Source organism: Dasypus novemcinctus, chromosome 2 (genome assembly GCF_030445035.2).
Source record: "Dasypus novemcinctus isolate mDasNov1 chromosome 2, mDasNov1.1.hap2, whole genome shotgun sequence".
NCBI classification, from domain to species: domain Eukaryota; kingdom Metazoa; phylum Chordata; class Mammalia; order Cingulata; family Dasypodidae; genus Dasypus; species Dasypus novemcinctus.
The window spans coordinates 6,682,824-6,698,900 of NC_080674.1; the positions used below are offsets into that span (position 1 = coordinate 6,682,824).

The 16,077-nt window shown below is 44.5% G+C and overlaps 1 protein-coding gene across 2 annotated transcripts in view; it reads right to left on the minus strand.

The window, feature by feature from the left end:
- Window positions 1–218: 218 nt before the first annotated feature.
- EXOC3 (exocyst complex component 3) overlaps window positions 219–16,077 on the minus strand; it is a 35,592-nt gene continuing 19,733 nt past the window's right edge. For both annotated transcript variants that reach the window (XM_004478514.5, XM_004478513.4), the window contains exons 5-13: window positions 12,520–12,637; window positions 11,457–11,582; window positions 10,140–10,240; window positions 9,435–9,545; window positions 9,188–9,338; window positions 5,619–5,741; window positions 4,191–4,352; window positions 3,456–3,583; window positions 219–2,114 (exon numbers count right to left, since the gene is read on the minus strand). In XM_004478514.5, coding sequence (XP_004478571.1) covers window positions 1,943–2,114; window positions 3,456–3,583; window positions 4,191–4,352; window positions 5,619–5,741; window positions 9,188–9,338; window positions 9,435–9,545; window positions 10,140–10,240; window positions 11,457–11,582; window positions 12,520–12,637 — 1,192 coding nt within the window. In that variant the 3' untranslated portion in view covers window positions 219–1,942. The remainder of the gene's footprint in view (window positions 2,115–3,455; window positions 3,584–4,190; window positions 4,353–5,618; window positions 5,742–9,187; window positions 9,339–9,434; window positions 9,546–10,139; window positions 10,241–11,456; window positions 11,583–12,519; window positions 12,638–16,077) is intronic.

The following is a 16,077-nucleotide window of genomic DNA, read 5'->3' on the forward strand; positions in this document are numbered from 1 at the left end:
GGCCAATGCCCTCCTCCAAAATCAAGTGTATCTGGCTTTGAGGAATGCACTGGACTTGGACTTCAGCCTTGAGCTTCACTTAGCCCACTGTTACTGGTGACCCTGCAGTGACCATCATGTATAATCAGAGCATGACATGCCATTTGGGGCAGTTGTTAATATTTGAATACTCACACTGAATATTCATTCACCCCAGAAGTAACTTGGAGGGAAAATTCTTTAAGCCAGTATAAGCACTAATGTTTTTATTACTATAAGGGATTAATGATGATTGTTATTCTTTATTAAATCAATAAATATACACTGAGCACTTGCTATATGCCAAACATCACTCAAGCCCTATTTTAAATAGAGAAATAGGTTAAGAAAAAGGAAGAATAATACAGATTGGATTATATCACAAGTCTAATCCTTGTTGACTTAGTGAAGTAGTAATACTAAGAACTGTATGTAATTTGTAGTTACTAATTCCATTTATAAACCTTGATTCTTTCAAGAAAAGATACTATTAAGAACTTTTTTTTACATCTCATGGGGATGAAATAAAGAGTATCAACTTTGCGTCTCAACAATTTCTTCCCAGAAAAGCAAGCACATGTGATACAAAGACTTGAACAGGACCTTCCGCAGGCAGCTGTGCCAGCACTAATGCCCCCTGGCGGGTGACGCCCGCTGAGGGAGCTGCTCGGCGAGGCTGCGTCCCCTCCCCCGCCTCCTGCTCCTCCCACCTCCTCTTCCCTGCGAGCTAGTATGGTTTACCAAATCCTGATGGACGCTGAAGCAAGGACGAAGGATGGGAGAGCTGAGGGCAGAGAACAGGAGTAAATGCCTTTTCTTTCCACTCTGGCATCACTGCCCTTTAGCCAGTGTTTCTCTGCTAAACCAAGAGAGCTGCTGACATCTGTCCATCTGGTGGGCACAACTCTGACCACCAAAAACAGCTGCATGAGGAAGGCAGTTCAGGAGAGAAACAGGGTTCATTTTTGAGTTAACGTTAAAATTAAAGATTAATATATAAAATTATACTATCATAGAGGGCAGACACTGTAGAGAGATGGCTAAATTAGAGAGAGAGAAGGGATTACACATCATTGAGAATAAGCAAGATGTATGAATCTTAAAATACATTAATTTAAATGTTCACATATGCTTTTACCAAAACTTACACTCAGTTTTACCTGGCCAGCCCCTACACAGTGCCAGAGGGGGTGACGGAGCAGGGTCCCTGGGTGACAGCATCCTAGGCAGGGCCCGACAGAGGTGGGTGGGAGGCACGGAGGGGCTGGGTTGTGTCAGCAAAATTTCTTGGCTATGGAAGGAACTTGGAGGAGCAAGTCAAGAAACGGAACTCTGTGGGCCCCGCGCTAGGCCCTGTGCTTTCGGGAGGCCCGAATCCAGCCTCTAGAGACCCAGATGACAGAAACGGGTCCCAGCAACACCCCAGCTACATTGGGCTGAGGGGACATTTGAGGTCAAGTAGTGGGCCACTGGGCACCGTAAGGCTGTCACTAGTACGAAACTGCAAATACCAGGAAAAAAACAGGCTCATTTTCGTTTCTCTGCTGGAAGTAGAGACCCTTTAATTAAGCAGCAGTTTCAAACACCTCGACACACATGGAAACGGGTATTCACACAGATGTGGCAGGGCTGCACCTCGCTCCCTCTCCTGCCCCCGCCCCTAAGCCCCGTGTGAAACAGCCAACCAGGAGAGGCCCGTCACAGCAGAACCCTGTTCACAAAGCGCACTCACAACAAAGAATGAGGAAACCCAAAGGGCCACAGCCATCCAAACACTTTTGCTTCACAAAGCCATGACACCTTTCACGATAAAACCTTTAGTACCTCAAGACAGGCACGTAACTGAGATGATCAACTGCAAAACCCCACGGGCCACTTCTGCTTTCAGATACTTGTGGGGCAGGGACGGGAAGCCACGGAACAGTTACTTAAGCAGCTTGGTCACGTTCAGACTCGGGACAATGATTTCTTTGAAAATGGGCACGTAGTTTGGGTTGGTCTGCGTCGGGCCTTGCTCCAGCGTCTCGATGATGGTCTGCTTCATGTCCCGGCTGGCGTCGCCCCGCATGGCCAGCAGCGCCCCAATGTGGTCCTCCCTGGGGGGAGAGGCAGAGATGTCGCAAAGTGACTGCGCCGGAGCCCGCAGCCCTCATACCCGTCCAGGGCCGCACTGTGCCAGGTGGCACGGGGGTGTGCCGACGAGCCAACCCCACCTCCAACAGGCAACCCCCCCCCCCAGGACAAGGGGTGTTTAATAACTGCTGGACAAAAAGATGCACCTGTCTTTTGACTTCAGGGGAGAAAACCTGGACTTTTAATTTTACTTGGGTCTCTTCTTCCTTTTTCATTCAAGAAGTTGTGGGTTACAGAACAATCATGTATCGACTTGGGTGTCTTTGTAATCCACAACTGCAAGAATTTTTTAATGTCTTTGTACATCTTTGTTCAACTTAACACTTAACAATGGTAGGAAAAAATGCTGGTTTTCCCCATTTAAAACAAGCAGTCAACAGTAGAAGAGAATGGCCGACAGCAACCACACGGCCCCCGCGGTCCCGGGCTGAGCACATGCCTCAGTGTGCTGCCCCAGCAGCCCCTCCCGCAGGCAGCCTGGGCACGCTGGGGTTTGGTGCCAGCACCTTCCAGTGGGGAACATCAGGCAAGACCCCCCAGCTTCAGCCTGAACCACCTCATCCTCAGACTCCCTGCAATGCTGTCCCTAAGTCATCCTGGGCCACAGCTGACAAACAGGAGCCCCTCTTCCCACCAGCACTGAAACAAGACCAATGCCCACAACTGCTCCGCCCACATCACTTCCCCGCCCGACACATCAGCAGAGCCTGGTACGCTCGCCAGCCCACCTGAGCTGGCACATAACTCTCCAGCCAAACCACAACCCGTGGCTCCTGCCAGCACAAGCCTCTTCTCAGACTCCTGCGTGTTGGTAGCAGAGCAGTGCAGCCACTTGGGAGGCCCATGGCTGGTGGCACCTGCAGCTCAAGCACACCCTGCACACAGCAAAAGCTGCCTCTGCCACCCCAATGGCCCTGGGCCGACCACTTGTCCACACAGCTGGCCGCCAGCTCAGGCAGCACACCCCTGCTCCCCACTGGGCTTCCTCTTTTCCAGCCACATCCTTGGCTCCTTTGGCCTTGGGTCAGTGGACATATCGTGGCCACATTTCAATCTGTCCTTGCCCCAAAGGAGGCACCAAGAACCCGGTGTGCCAACGCCCTTCCCGATGGTGCAGCCAGCAGCTGAGCAGCTGTGGCCGACACTGGGGAGCCCAAGGCCCAGCATGGCCTTTGCACCCTCATCCCCAGTGCTGAGAACAGCACCCAGCTGCTCCCTGGGTCAGACCTGCCTCTTCCCAGCAGCACCTCACCCTGTGGCTCAGCTTCACAAAGTCCAGTTGAAACAGGAAGAGAGGCCATTACCTGATATCTGGATATTTACTGACGAGAGTCGAGACTTCCAGGTAGAGTAGAGAAGGATCTGTGAGCTTGATAACTTCTGCAATGGCAACGATGGTATCACAGTGTCCATCCGTATCTTCACCAAATCCCTAGAAAACATCATGGAATAGGTGAACAGAAACACACGACTGAATTTTCATACTTGCAAGGCCCTTTGTTTCTGGCCCAGCCTCTGCTGGGCGAGCTGTGCTGCTCCTCCTTCAAGACGAGCTGGGGGCGTGGTGGAGCGCTGTGTCAACACGCAGCCCTGTGGTGGGGCCTGGGGAGAGGCTGGCTGAGGAACACTTCCATCAGTGTTCTCAAAGCTGGGGTCACCATCTGTGAATGGGTCAGGCAATCAACTTAGCAGGCTGCAATCAGCATTTTAAAAAACAAAGTGGGCTAGACTAGAAAACACCAGTGTACTCAAGAGGTAAGGGCAAGTACTGCTTCACAGGCTGCCATGAGGAAGCTTGAGAGCTACTCAAGTGAGTTTCCCCAAACACAGCAGACAGGGCCCTGGTTCCAGATCTTCCTATTTACAGGAGGAGGAAGGATTTCGTGGTTACTTGGTTCCCAATTGACTGGTCCCTACTGACTGGCCTAAGGAGTCCAGGGTTGGAGACTAAAGAGTAAACCATGCGACAACACATTCCTATTTACCCTCGCAGATACTAGTAATCTTTAAATTAACACCCCCAAGACAGCAGCACTCACAGAAGCAAGCTTCCTGAACAGAAAGCGGAACTGCTCCGCTTCCTTGAGCATCCTCTCGGCGCCCTCCTTCCGCTCCTCTGCATTTCGGAACGAGATCCGCTTCTGCAGGATGGCACGGACGTACTCCACCACCACCCGCCGGTGGGCCTCTGCTGTCATTCTCTGGGCAGAACAGCAGAGGTTACCGCGGGGCCATCACTTCTCAGACACTAAGATGTTTTGTTTTTTTAAAAGATTTTATTTATTTCTCTTCCCTTCTCCCCCAGTTGTCTGCTCTGTGTCCATTCGCTGTGTGTTCTTCTGTGTCCCCGTCTATCCTTATCAGCAGCACCAGGAATCTGTCTCTTTTTGTTGTGGCATCTTGCTGTCAGCTCTGTGTGTGTGTGGCACCACTCCTGAGCAGGCTGCACTTTCTTTTGCGCTGGGCGGCTCTCCTTACAGGGCACACTCCTTGTGCGTGGGGCTCCCCTATGGGGGGACACCCCTGCGTGGCACGGCATTCCTTGCATGCATCAGCACTGCATGTGGGCCAGCACCACACAGGTCAAGGAGGCCCGGGGTTTGAACCACAGACCTCCCATGTGGTAGACGGACGCCCTATCCACTGGGCCAAGTCTGTTTCCCTAATATGTTTTAATGTACCTTCAGCTAACATGTAAAAAGGAAAGTGCATGTTTTTGAGGAGGCATATTTCTCAATAAGAAAAAGGTAAAATAAAATAGCACTTTACTTATTTATGATCAATACAATTGGCAGCGTTTTAAAGTAAATACATTAAAAGAATTTAAGGCCCTACAAGTAAACCTAATTAAAGATGGCCACAACATGTAGGGAGGAAATTATCCAACTTTATTGGAAGGCTTCGGGGAGCAGAGGGACATTCTGGGCGCACAGGCTGGGCAGGGTCTCTTCTGCTCTCTTCTGCACCCAGCATTCAGCTGCAGAGGTTTAGCAATCACACCGCTCTTTGAACAGCTTACCCAATCTGCTCTCTGAGTAGTGCCCCTGCCGCTCACCCCTTCTGAGCTGCCAGCTCAGGCTAAGGAGCCTGCCGTGTGAACCAGTGGTTCTGGCACTCCCCGCCGTCAGGAAGTCCCGGTCTGCACACCACACGCTCCCACTCCCCATCCCTGCAGGCTCACATGCCTTAGCCATCTCTTCAGTGTAGTTCCAGTGGGGTTTGGGGAAAGAGTAAAATTTTAGGCAAATATTTTTGATCTATCATCTTAACTCAGAGCCCTATCATCACTGTCTTATCTTTAAACCAATGTTAAAAACACTGATGTCTCAACTCCCCTGGGTTAAGAAAAAAACTAGGGAAATTTGACTGAAAGGCCAATTTAACACTGAACTCTAAAAATAAAACATGAGGTGGGCTCCTGCATGGAGACTGAACTTACAGTATATGTAACTGTGCACCACACTTACCTTTTTATAAGGCTTTTTAATTTTGGCAAAATCATTGAAATAGTCTTCCACGGTGACACAGATGATGTCAACAGCATTGGATCCTAACAGCCATTTCTTTGTCATCAACTCATTGAGATGTTGCTGTAAAGCAAAAACCAATCAGAGAACATTCCCATAACATTGTCTCACAATAGCTGTTGTGTGTGGAGGGGTGCTTTAGGTGCTATTGCCATCACATCTTTATTTTCAGATTATGGAAGCAATATAAACTCATGTAAAAACCCTAATATTACATACATTAATCGGCAATTTACTTTAAAAAATGAGATTTATACTATATGTGGAATTCTGTAAATTGCTTCACCTAACATGTTAAGTAAATGTATAGATATACCTTTATATACCAAATTATCTACTGGTGGTCACTTAAAATGTTTTCACATTACGCATTTCTCAATTATGCTGCAGTGAATTTAGATGCTTCTGTGGGCAAAATTTCTTAGGAAGTGCTCAAAGGTATGCACATTTAAAACTTCAAGAGCCATTTCTAAATTGCCCTCCTAAAACTGAAAGTACTTCAGGAAAATATTGCTTTTCCCATGTCCTCAACTTGCTGATCGTTATCTATGTCTTTAATCTTTGAAATCCCATTAAGCCACAAATAAAATTCAGTTTTAATTTGCATTTGCTTCACGTTTAGGACATTTATATTCCTTTTTCAGTGAAACACCCATTCATGTCCTTTGTCTATTTCCCTAATATATTGTCTTTTTAAAAGTGTTTAATTTTGCGATAATTTCAAACACATAGTATTTTCTCTTAAGCTGTCTTGGATAAAGGTGTGGGTGCCTCCAGCCACGGGTGTTCACTCTCTTACACAAGCCCAGTAGAAAGATGAGCATCATGAAACCCGAGGCTGAGAAAGCTGTCGTCCCAACCACGCCCACGTTCAGGTCCCCACAGCCGTGGCAGCTCCCTCTCCAGCACGACTAGCGCAGGGCCCCACTGCTCGGCCTCTGCGGTGTCCTGAAAGCTTCCATAGCCGGCCCTCGCTGAGGGAGCGCAGCGATTCCGCAGAGCGCCCTCAACTTGGGTGGGCTGATGATTCAAGAGGAGATCAGCTTCTGCAGGAATTCCGTCAGGGCAGAAATCCACAGCAGTGGCACTGTGTCCTTCCTGGACCCTCACTTAAGGAGATGAAGACGTAGCTCTGTCCCATTACCACTGCGCTGCCTTCCTGGTGGTGAACTGTAAGAGCTTACTTTTTTTTTTAAGATTTATTTCTCTCCCTACCCCCCTCCCTCCCACCCCCTCGGTTGTCTTCTTTCTGTGTCCACTCGCTGTGTGTTCTTCTTTGTCCGCTTCTATCCTTATCAGAGGCACGGGAATCTGTGTTTCTTTTTGTTGCGTCACCTTGTGTCAGCTCTCCCTGTGTGCGGCGCCATTCCTGGGCAGGCTGCACTTTCTTTCGCGCTGGGCGGCTCTCCTTACGGGGTGCACTCCTTGCGCGTGGGGCTCCCCTACGCGGGGACACCCCTGTGAGGCACAGCACTCCTTGTGTGCATCAACACTGTGCATGGGCCAGATGATTAATCCTATCAGATGCTGCAAATATCTCCCAATTTGGACAATGTCCTTCAATATTATTAAATTTATTTTTTGCTAAACAAAAATTTTTAAGTTTTACATATGTTAATCTTTGCTTTTGGAGTTTCTGGCTTTGGTATCATGATATAAAATATAAAATATAAAATAAAATAAGCTTTTTCTATACCAAGATTATGAAACATTTTTCTATTTTCTTCTGGTATTTTGTTGTTTAGCTTTACACATTTAAGGTATTAAACATCGAAACTTTATTTCTGTGCATCTCATGATGCAGGCCTGGATCTGAATTGTTTCCCAAAGGCAGGTGTCAGACACCATTTACAACGCCTGAATGGCTGATGTGAATGCTGTCCTCAGGCTGCAGGCCTCCCACCGGTGTGCATCTGTTCTGACTTCTATTCGGTTCCTAGCTCCACTGATTCCTATGCCAGGGTCACACTACCTTCTATTGGTTAGACTTCCACTACACTTTGATATAGACTAGAGCAAATACACTGTGCTCTCCCTAAGTACAAAAGGCTTTATGTCCTTTTTTCTTCAATTGACTTTTACAAACCCTTTTGGCTTTCCCTAAAAAATCTTTGGAGAATCTGAACAGATTATGTCCAGAATAAATGTCTGGAAGGTTTGGGCAGAGCTAACATCTTTATAGACTGCTTCTCCTGGGCCTCTGCATTCATGTGCTTCCCCCTGAGACCCTCAGCTGAGTTCACCTGGGTCTGTCATCTGTTTAGAGCTCATTCCTGGGTAATTTGGCATTTTTGTTATGACATGAATGGGGTTTTCCATTATGTTTTCAAACTAGTTACACTGGCAGAAACAAAAGTGATTTAAAAAACATTTATCTTATCACTTTTCTAAATGTTACAATTTTTCACTTGCTTCTTATACACTTCACATACATACAATGAAATGCCCTGTAAATAATTTTTCTCTTCCTTTCCTATATCTCATCCCTTGTGCTAGATTTAAAATACTGGCCAGTCTGCGCAGACCAAGTTGGCAATGGTGATGCCAACCTCTCACTCCCGTCTTTAAAAGGACATGCCCCTGAGATGGGTGTTGATTCCCGATAAAGTCATCATCACTTAAGGAAGCTTTCTTCTAGTCATAGTTTGCTGAGGATTTTTACCAGGAATGGCTGTTAAATTTTACCAAATGCCTATTCAATATACACTGACATAATGATAATTTTAACTTTTAGATATACTGTGATTGCTGCTAATAACTTGGATGATGCTGACCCACTGTATTTCTGAAATAAAACTACTTGTTTGTGGCATATCACACCTTTGACTCAATGCTAAATTCATTATGTTCATGATTTTTGTTTGTGTGTTTGTTTTACATCTCTATTAAAAGATGAGACTGATCTATATGGATTTCAGGGTGTGGATGTGTATAAGAATGTGTGTATGCATGTGTGCACACATAGGGTACTGTGCATAAGCACTAGACTGCATTGCATGCATTTGTATATGCACATGTGATTGGTATGTGTATAAATATGCATATGGATGTATGCGTGCATGTGAGCAAGCGTATGTACGTGTGTACTGTGTGTACATCTGTGAGTATGCGTGCATGTGTGTATACTCATGCATGAGCATGTGGTCTCGATTTGGTTTTGGCATCAAGAATTTGCTGATGAATATAGTCAGTTCTTTCTACATACCTGTTTCTATTTTATGATCCACCAAGTGGTTGGTCGGATATCTTTAATAATTACTAGGACTCTCTGTTCAACTGTGCATAAGAAGGACTCCCAAAATCTAGGCCTGCATCATACAAAGCAACCACAGCATAAGGAAGCAGAGGTCCTTTCACTTGGATTGAATACAAATTCAACAGCAAGCACACAGCTCAACCAGTTTACACAGTTCACATGGTGCTAGGTTGCAAAGTGTCCAAAAGGTCAGCATGGAAATCTTTTCAGTTTTTAGTCCCAAAAATGAAAGAAGAAAAGAGCCAATTCCCACCTCCAGATCCAGGAAGACCTCCTCCAGCAGGCTACTGCAGCCCTCCTTTGCAATGGTGTCTAAAATCATGTCCATGTTTGGTTGGTTCATGGATATCCCTTCTTCCATTTCATGTTTTAAATACTTCTTTTTTAAACTGACTATGGATTCTCTGTAACAAAACATTTAAGGTTCAATGGAACAGCTGAGCGTTCCTGCACTCTTTCCTTTGGTTCCTTAATCTCAATTTCCATTCACCATCACTCACTTAAAAGTCTGGCAGTTGTTGATGATTGCTATCATATAATGAACATAACAGTGGGGGTGCTGCCGATTCCTTAGATGTTCTTCTTTATACAATTGAGCTTCATCTTTGTATCTAAGAAAATACAATCACTTCAATAAAACCATGACTGAAGGCAAACACTAGAGATGTTTAAAACACAATGCTGAATTATACCTAATAGAGGTTTACATCACTAACTTTTGACCATACTTCTCAAAATATCTGGAATATTTCCAAATGCAGATGAAAATGGAAATATATATTTCGCAGAAACTTACTTATTTGAGAAACATCTTTTGATTAGGCTATCCGGAAAAGCAAACTAATTTGGAATACTAGGTTCTTCCTTAAAAAAGCAAACCAATCCCAAGGAAGTTCAGATAACAGAAAAGGATAACTTGTCTAAATGAGAAACCCTAACTCCAATATTGCTAGAATTATTGATTTCATTGCTCAGGACTTTCCAGAATATCCAATTATGGGGTCTCATGGGGGAACAGTGTGATCAAATTCAAAAGGAAGATAATAAGGAAAGTTCTAATTGGTGTTTCTCATTAACACTGTGTGGTATAGGGAATCCTCAAGCTAATTTTTTTTTAAATAGGCATATGAGGATCAACAAATTTTTGCTCTCAAATTTTAAAAAATATATACACTCTAAATTACCACATTGGCAAAAATACATACCTACTTAAGAAAGAATTCATTTGCTGAAGACACAAAACTAGTACCTTTGTTTTCAAATCTTCACTTATCTGAGCAGCAACTTGAAGATTCTGTTCGAACATCTAAAAAGTAGAGAACTTATGAATTCTGAGATGAACACACAAAAGCATACTTAGAGTGTAGGCTTCCAATATATAATACCCTACCTGTTAGTTAATTATTAGGATAATCCAAATTCAGAGAATATAGAACTACTTGAAAAATAACAAGAGTTAGTTTTAAAAACAAACCAACAAGTGAATCGCTAACTGATCATTGGCAAACTGGTTTCTACCACGGGGAAATACACATCCACCAGGTCTTACCTGGAGGACCTGAGAGCTGACAGGGGATGAGGAGAGAGGGCCCAAAGAGCCGGGAAAACAAATGGTCGTGCCAGCAGCAGTCAAAAGGCAGTTTCCTGGCCTCTCAGCCTCTCCTGAAGTAATTCAAGCTCACTTATTTTCAAGTATTTTATACTCTAGATTTCTTAAGACCTTTCTTTTGAATGAGGAGGCGGATGTATGTTAGAGTTGGCACGAGGAGCCGAGCCCCGAGGTGAGCTAGACTTTGAAAGGGAAGAGCAAGGAAAGCAGAACCAGTCCTTGCCACCTAAGGTATGTCATCTGGTCAGAGAATTTAGTTAAATCGTGGTATCATCAGGAGAAAACACCACCATTAGCTCTCACTTTTGCTTGACTAAGGTCCGAACACTTACTCAGTAGACAGGGCCTCACGTATGTTTTCCACCACACCAGCAGCAACTATTATCAACAATGCTACTGAATGGAAGACAATTTAATGGACGCAGAAAGAAAACGGCGGTCAGGAAATTGGAGGGCACAAGGAAGTGGCCGGGCACTAAAAAGTAAATAACTGTAAGAGAATGAATGTTGGTCTAGCACCCAGTACTACAACCCATGTGCAAGACAAACTAATTTCAAAATACTAAAAGACACCCCTCTCCTAAATTCATCAGCTTGGACTCAATTCTGTGGCATTTATGAAGACAAATCTTGGTAATTTATTACAGATAAAATAACATATAAATTAAGTTCTAGTTCAAATCCAAGAAGATCAGGAAAACTAATCTTAAGCGAAGGTGGGCAAAACCAACACACGAGCACGAGCCTCATTTTCTCCACCTCTGGAGAGACAAGGGCTGACGTGACACAGGGGTCTTCATATCTTTACTGTGCTCTACAAGTGAGGACAAAGGTGTTTTTGTGTCGTCTGTGAAACCTACGAATTCCATTACGCTATGGAGCTGGAAAATGCAAACCCCCTGCAGAGCCGTGCCTGGAAGACGATGGCAGGGAGTGTTGTCTGGTAGTACCCATCCTGGTCAGCCTCAGGCTCCGTCTCCTTCATCCAGTCTTTCTTGTCCGTCTCTAGGGCCTTCCGTAGCCAGGCAATAATGTTTGACTGAGGGAGAAAAGAAGAAAAGAAAGAACAGGAACTTTTGGCTCAAAGACTGAGCCAAGGCGGAAGCTCTCCAACAGTATGCAGCTGCAGAAAAGGCACAGCTCTACAAGAGACCTGAGAGAGCTAGAATCACAGCGAGGAGATGCACACTGGCCAGCACATGTGTTTGATTGGCAGACTTTAAAGCAGAGAAGCTTTATCAATACCCTGACTGCATATAAAGAGGGAGACTCATCTAGAAAACCTATTGGATAATATCATGTTGGAGAACAAGGTCAGGGCAGGTGGGAGTTAGATTAGACAGAAGTACGTGTATGAAAAAGGCAAACAAGCATCTGTTGAGGAGCAGAAACAATAGCCCCTCATCATCCCACAGCTCCAACAAAGGCAAAAATCGTCTTTTCCTGGTCCCTAGGCATGTCCTCAGCATTTTGTTAATAGCTAGAATGTCCTGTTGCTTAGACACACCTCTCCTACAAGGCCGACCCTGAGCTCCTTTGTGTCTTATTCTGTGCCTAGAAGCTATTAGGATGCAGTCAAGAGTCACTGCTGGTGCCCCTTCCTGCCCTCCTGGGCTCATAATTAAGAGCCTGGCAGGTGCCTCTAGAGCACAAACTGGAGAACTCTGCCACCAGGATGTCTGAGGATATGGGCCAGCCCGAGAGGGACAGGACTGGCTTCCCCCTGTGGCCAGAGAAGGTCTCCCCATCTATGGAATTAAAAGCTCTGACAGCAAATGGACCACTCTCCTCATCTAATTAGAAAAGGTACATTTCAAGACCTAATTTCCTAGCAAGAGAGCCGGAGCAACTGAGCAACACATCCTCAAGGAAGTAAGTGTGAAGACAGACTCTCACCCCCTTCTCTTGCCCATTGCCATCAGCTGAAGCCCAGTGCACTCAGCTAACCGACGTGGACAGCTGCAAGCTCTACTCACAGTGAGTGTTGACATGTACGTGTCGAGCAGCTTAGAAACCACATTTGGAGAAAGCAGAGGCTCCAGGGTATTTATGTCCACTTCTGGGGCCAGCTCCACGTTTCCCATCATCTCTGCGCTATTGAAAACCAAAAATGAGATTGACTAATTATAAGGGACTATGGCAAGGAAGTTCTAAGGGAGTGCTCCTTTTTCACCTGACACACAGATGCTGACGACCCTAAAGACCTCAGTACCTGCCCCAAATGGGAAAAGGAAGGGGAAGCAGGGGTCCTCGGGGAGCACCAGTCTTTACACTCACCTGCTGGGTGACCAGGGAGACACTTCAGTCCCCTGGGCCTCTGCCCCCTCATCCCACCTCATGGTGCTGGAAGGAACAAAGGCAAGAGGTGCCAAGGCCTGTCTGCCCTGATCACTATGTCTCTAGCATAAGGCAGGGCCTGGTAAATTGGAGGTGCCCAATAATGTTGTTATATTAGAGGACAGTGAATAAGAACTATAATTCAAAACCACAAACTATGGTAATTAACATTATTAACCTCTGCAGGAGCACAAAGACTAGAGCAGAGAATTAATTCATGACATTCAAGATGAAATCTCAGTCATCAAGAAAAAGCAAGACTTTATTCCGTCTCCTGTGTTTAAGAAGGCAGGAAATGTATAATAAGTTTCAGGAAAAGGATTTTACAAAAAAAAAAGTATTTGTGTATGAGGTTGGGTTCTTAAAAAATCTAAGATTAAGAGACATGTCATCAAGATGGCAGTGAGATGCTTCAAGAATCTGTGCCACCACTGAAGTTTTAAGTAACAGCCCAAAACAGGCAGAATCAACTATCTCAGAGCTCTGGAAAACAACTAAAGGATTGCAGTAACTGGCTGAGCATCAAATTAAGAAAAAGGCAACTTAAAAACAGAAGGAAGGGAAGCGGATATGGCTCAGGTGACTGAGATCCTGCCTACCACATGGGAGGTCCGTAGCTTGGTTCCCAGTGCCTCCTAAAGAAGACTGCGAGCTGGCGTGACGGGCAGGCGTGGCAAGCTGATACAACAAGATGGTGTAACAAGAGACACAAGAGAAAACAACGAGAGACACAACAAAGCAGGGAATGGAAGTGGCTCAAGTGATTAGGCGCCTCCCTCCGACATCAGAGGTCCCAGGTTCAGTTCCCAATGCCTCCTAAAGACATAGCAAACAGCAAAGTACAAACAACAAGGGGGTGGGGAGAAATAAATTTTAAAAATTAAATAAATCTTTAAAAAAAAAATGGTAGGAAAAGCTTACGGGGCTTAGCTGGCCCTCTCCCTACCTTTTGCCCAGATCAGGATGGAGCAGGCTAGCACTCCCAGTGCAGGTCTCTGGTTCCAGTTCTGGAGGGAGTGGGGGATCTCTTATACACATACTAAGGTGCTATCTGTACCAATCTGGGGGCAGCCTGCACTGAATCAGGATACTCTCTTCAGGCTCATTAGCTCAGAACTTACCCAACACATCAAAGCAGCCTGTAGGGCAGCTGAAATGCTGTAAGAAAACAATCAAATTGCAAGTGCCTGGGGCAAAGGATTACTGGCTGTAGGACATACTATCGGGGAACTAGGACCAGGAGAAAAGACTATTACTTAGGGGAAATGGGACAGTCATGTCCATGTAAATGGGAGGAACTCCTACGGCCATGTACACATGCCCAGGATAAGACACATACGCTTTTCCTTGGGCTATTTTGTTAGACCCTTGTTAGAATGGCTAAACTATGAAGGAAAACATTTACACAGGCCAATCTACAAAGACCGTGAAAGGTGTTTTCTTTTTTTTTAAATTACTGGCATTCAAAGAAATCTCAGTCATAACCAGCTGGATACAAGCTTAATAAGCAGACATTTCAGTGACTAAATTCCAAGATAACACATTAAAATATTGAAATGTCCACTGTGAGAATTGCATCTATCATCCATGTGGAATCTAAGCCCCTCTTGATGTAGAGGGGGACTGGACATAGCCATCCCAGGGTCCACAGGATGGAGGAATAGTGTATGGATTAGAGTGGACTTACTGGTGTTCTGCTGGGAAACTACAGTGATTACTAAGGGAAGAAACTGTAGTAGTGATGTGCAGAGGGTGGCCATGGTGGCTGCTGATGGTAGGGAGACAGAAGAAGAGATATGGTGTGGGGGCATTTTCAGGATTTGGAGTTGTCATAGATGGTGCTGCAGGGACGAATGCTGGACGTTGTATGTCCTGTCAAGACCCACTGGGTGGACTGGGGGAGAGTGTGGACTACAATGTGGACCACTGTCCACATGGTGCAGCAATGCTCCAGAATGTATTCGCCAGGTGCAGTGGATGTGCCACAATGATGAAAGAGGTTGCTGATGTGGGGGGGGGGGTGGTATATGGGGACCTCATATTTTCTGAATGTGATATTTAAAAGAAAATAAAGAAGGAAAAAAATAAATAAAAGCCCATGCCAAAAATAAATAAATAAATAAAATGTCCAGTGTGCAATAAAAGATTTCAAGGCATGCAAAAAACAGGAATGATGGCTCATGCAAAAAAGCAAGATAAAGCATTAGAAATCATCAGAAGAAAATCTGGAGCTTGGAAATACAGTGGACTTAAAAATTGCCTTAAATTTGCTCAAAGAACTAGAGGAAAACATGGACAAAGAACTAAAAGAGATTTTTAAAAAAGGAATGAGAGTTTCAATAAATCATAAAAAGGAACCGAACAGAGCCAAAGACCATAGGAACAGAAATTAAAAACTCCCTATAGAGATTTAATAGATTTACAGATAAGACAATGAAAATTATTCAGTCTGAGAAACAGAAAGAAAAAAGAACAAAGAAAAACTGAACAAAGCCCGAGAGATCTGGGGGACACTATTAAGCATACCAATATATGCATTATATAAGTAACAAAAGGAGAAGAGAGAGGGTGGCAAAAGTAATATTCAAAGAAATAACCATTGAAAATTTCCCAAATTTAATGAAAGACATGAATACACACATCTAAAAATCTAAGTGACCTCCAGGATAAGTTTGAAAAGAACCATACTGAGACCCCTTATATTCAAATTGTCAAATGCCAAAGACAAACAGACTCCTGAAAGACAGAAGACAGAAGCAATGTGTCAAGCACAAGGGGAGTCCAATAAGATTAAGAGCTGGTGTCTTATTAGAAATCATGGAGGCAAAAAAATAGTGGGAAAGAAATTTAAAAATTGCCAACCAAGAGATTCTATCCCTGGCAAAACTGATGTTCAAAAGTGAGGGCAAGATTAAGACATTCACAGATAAACAAAGTTGAGGGAATCATCACCACTATCTCTACAAGAAATGCTAGAGGGAGTTCTTCAGGTTGAAATGAAAGGACACTAGACTATAGATTGAAACTGCATGAAGATATGAAAATATCTGATAAAGGTAAAGACCTAGGTAAGTACTGATAAAAGGGTCAATTCATAGTAAAGATATAAACTGTAAACATATGTACACATAATAAGAGCTCCAAAATACATGAAGTAAACATTCACAGATTTGAAGGGAGAAACAAAATGGCCCTAC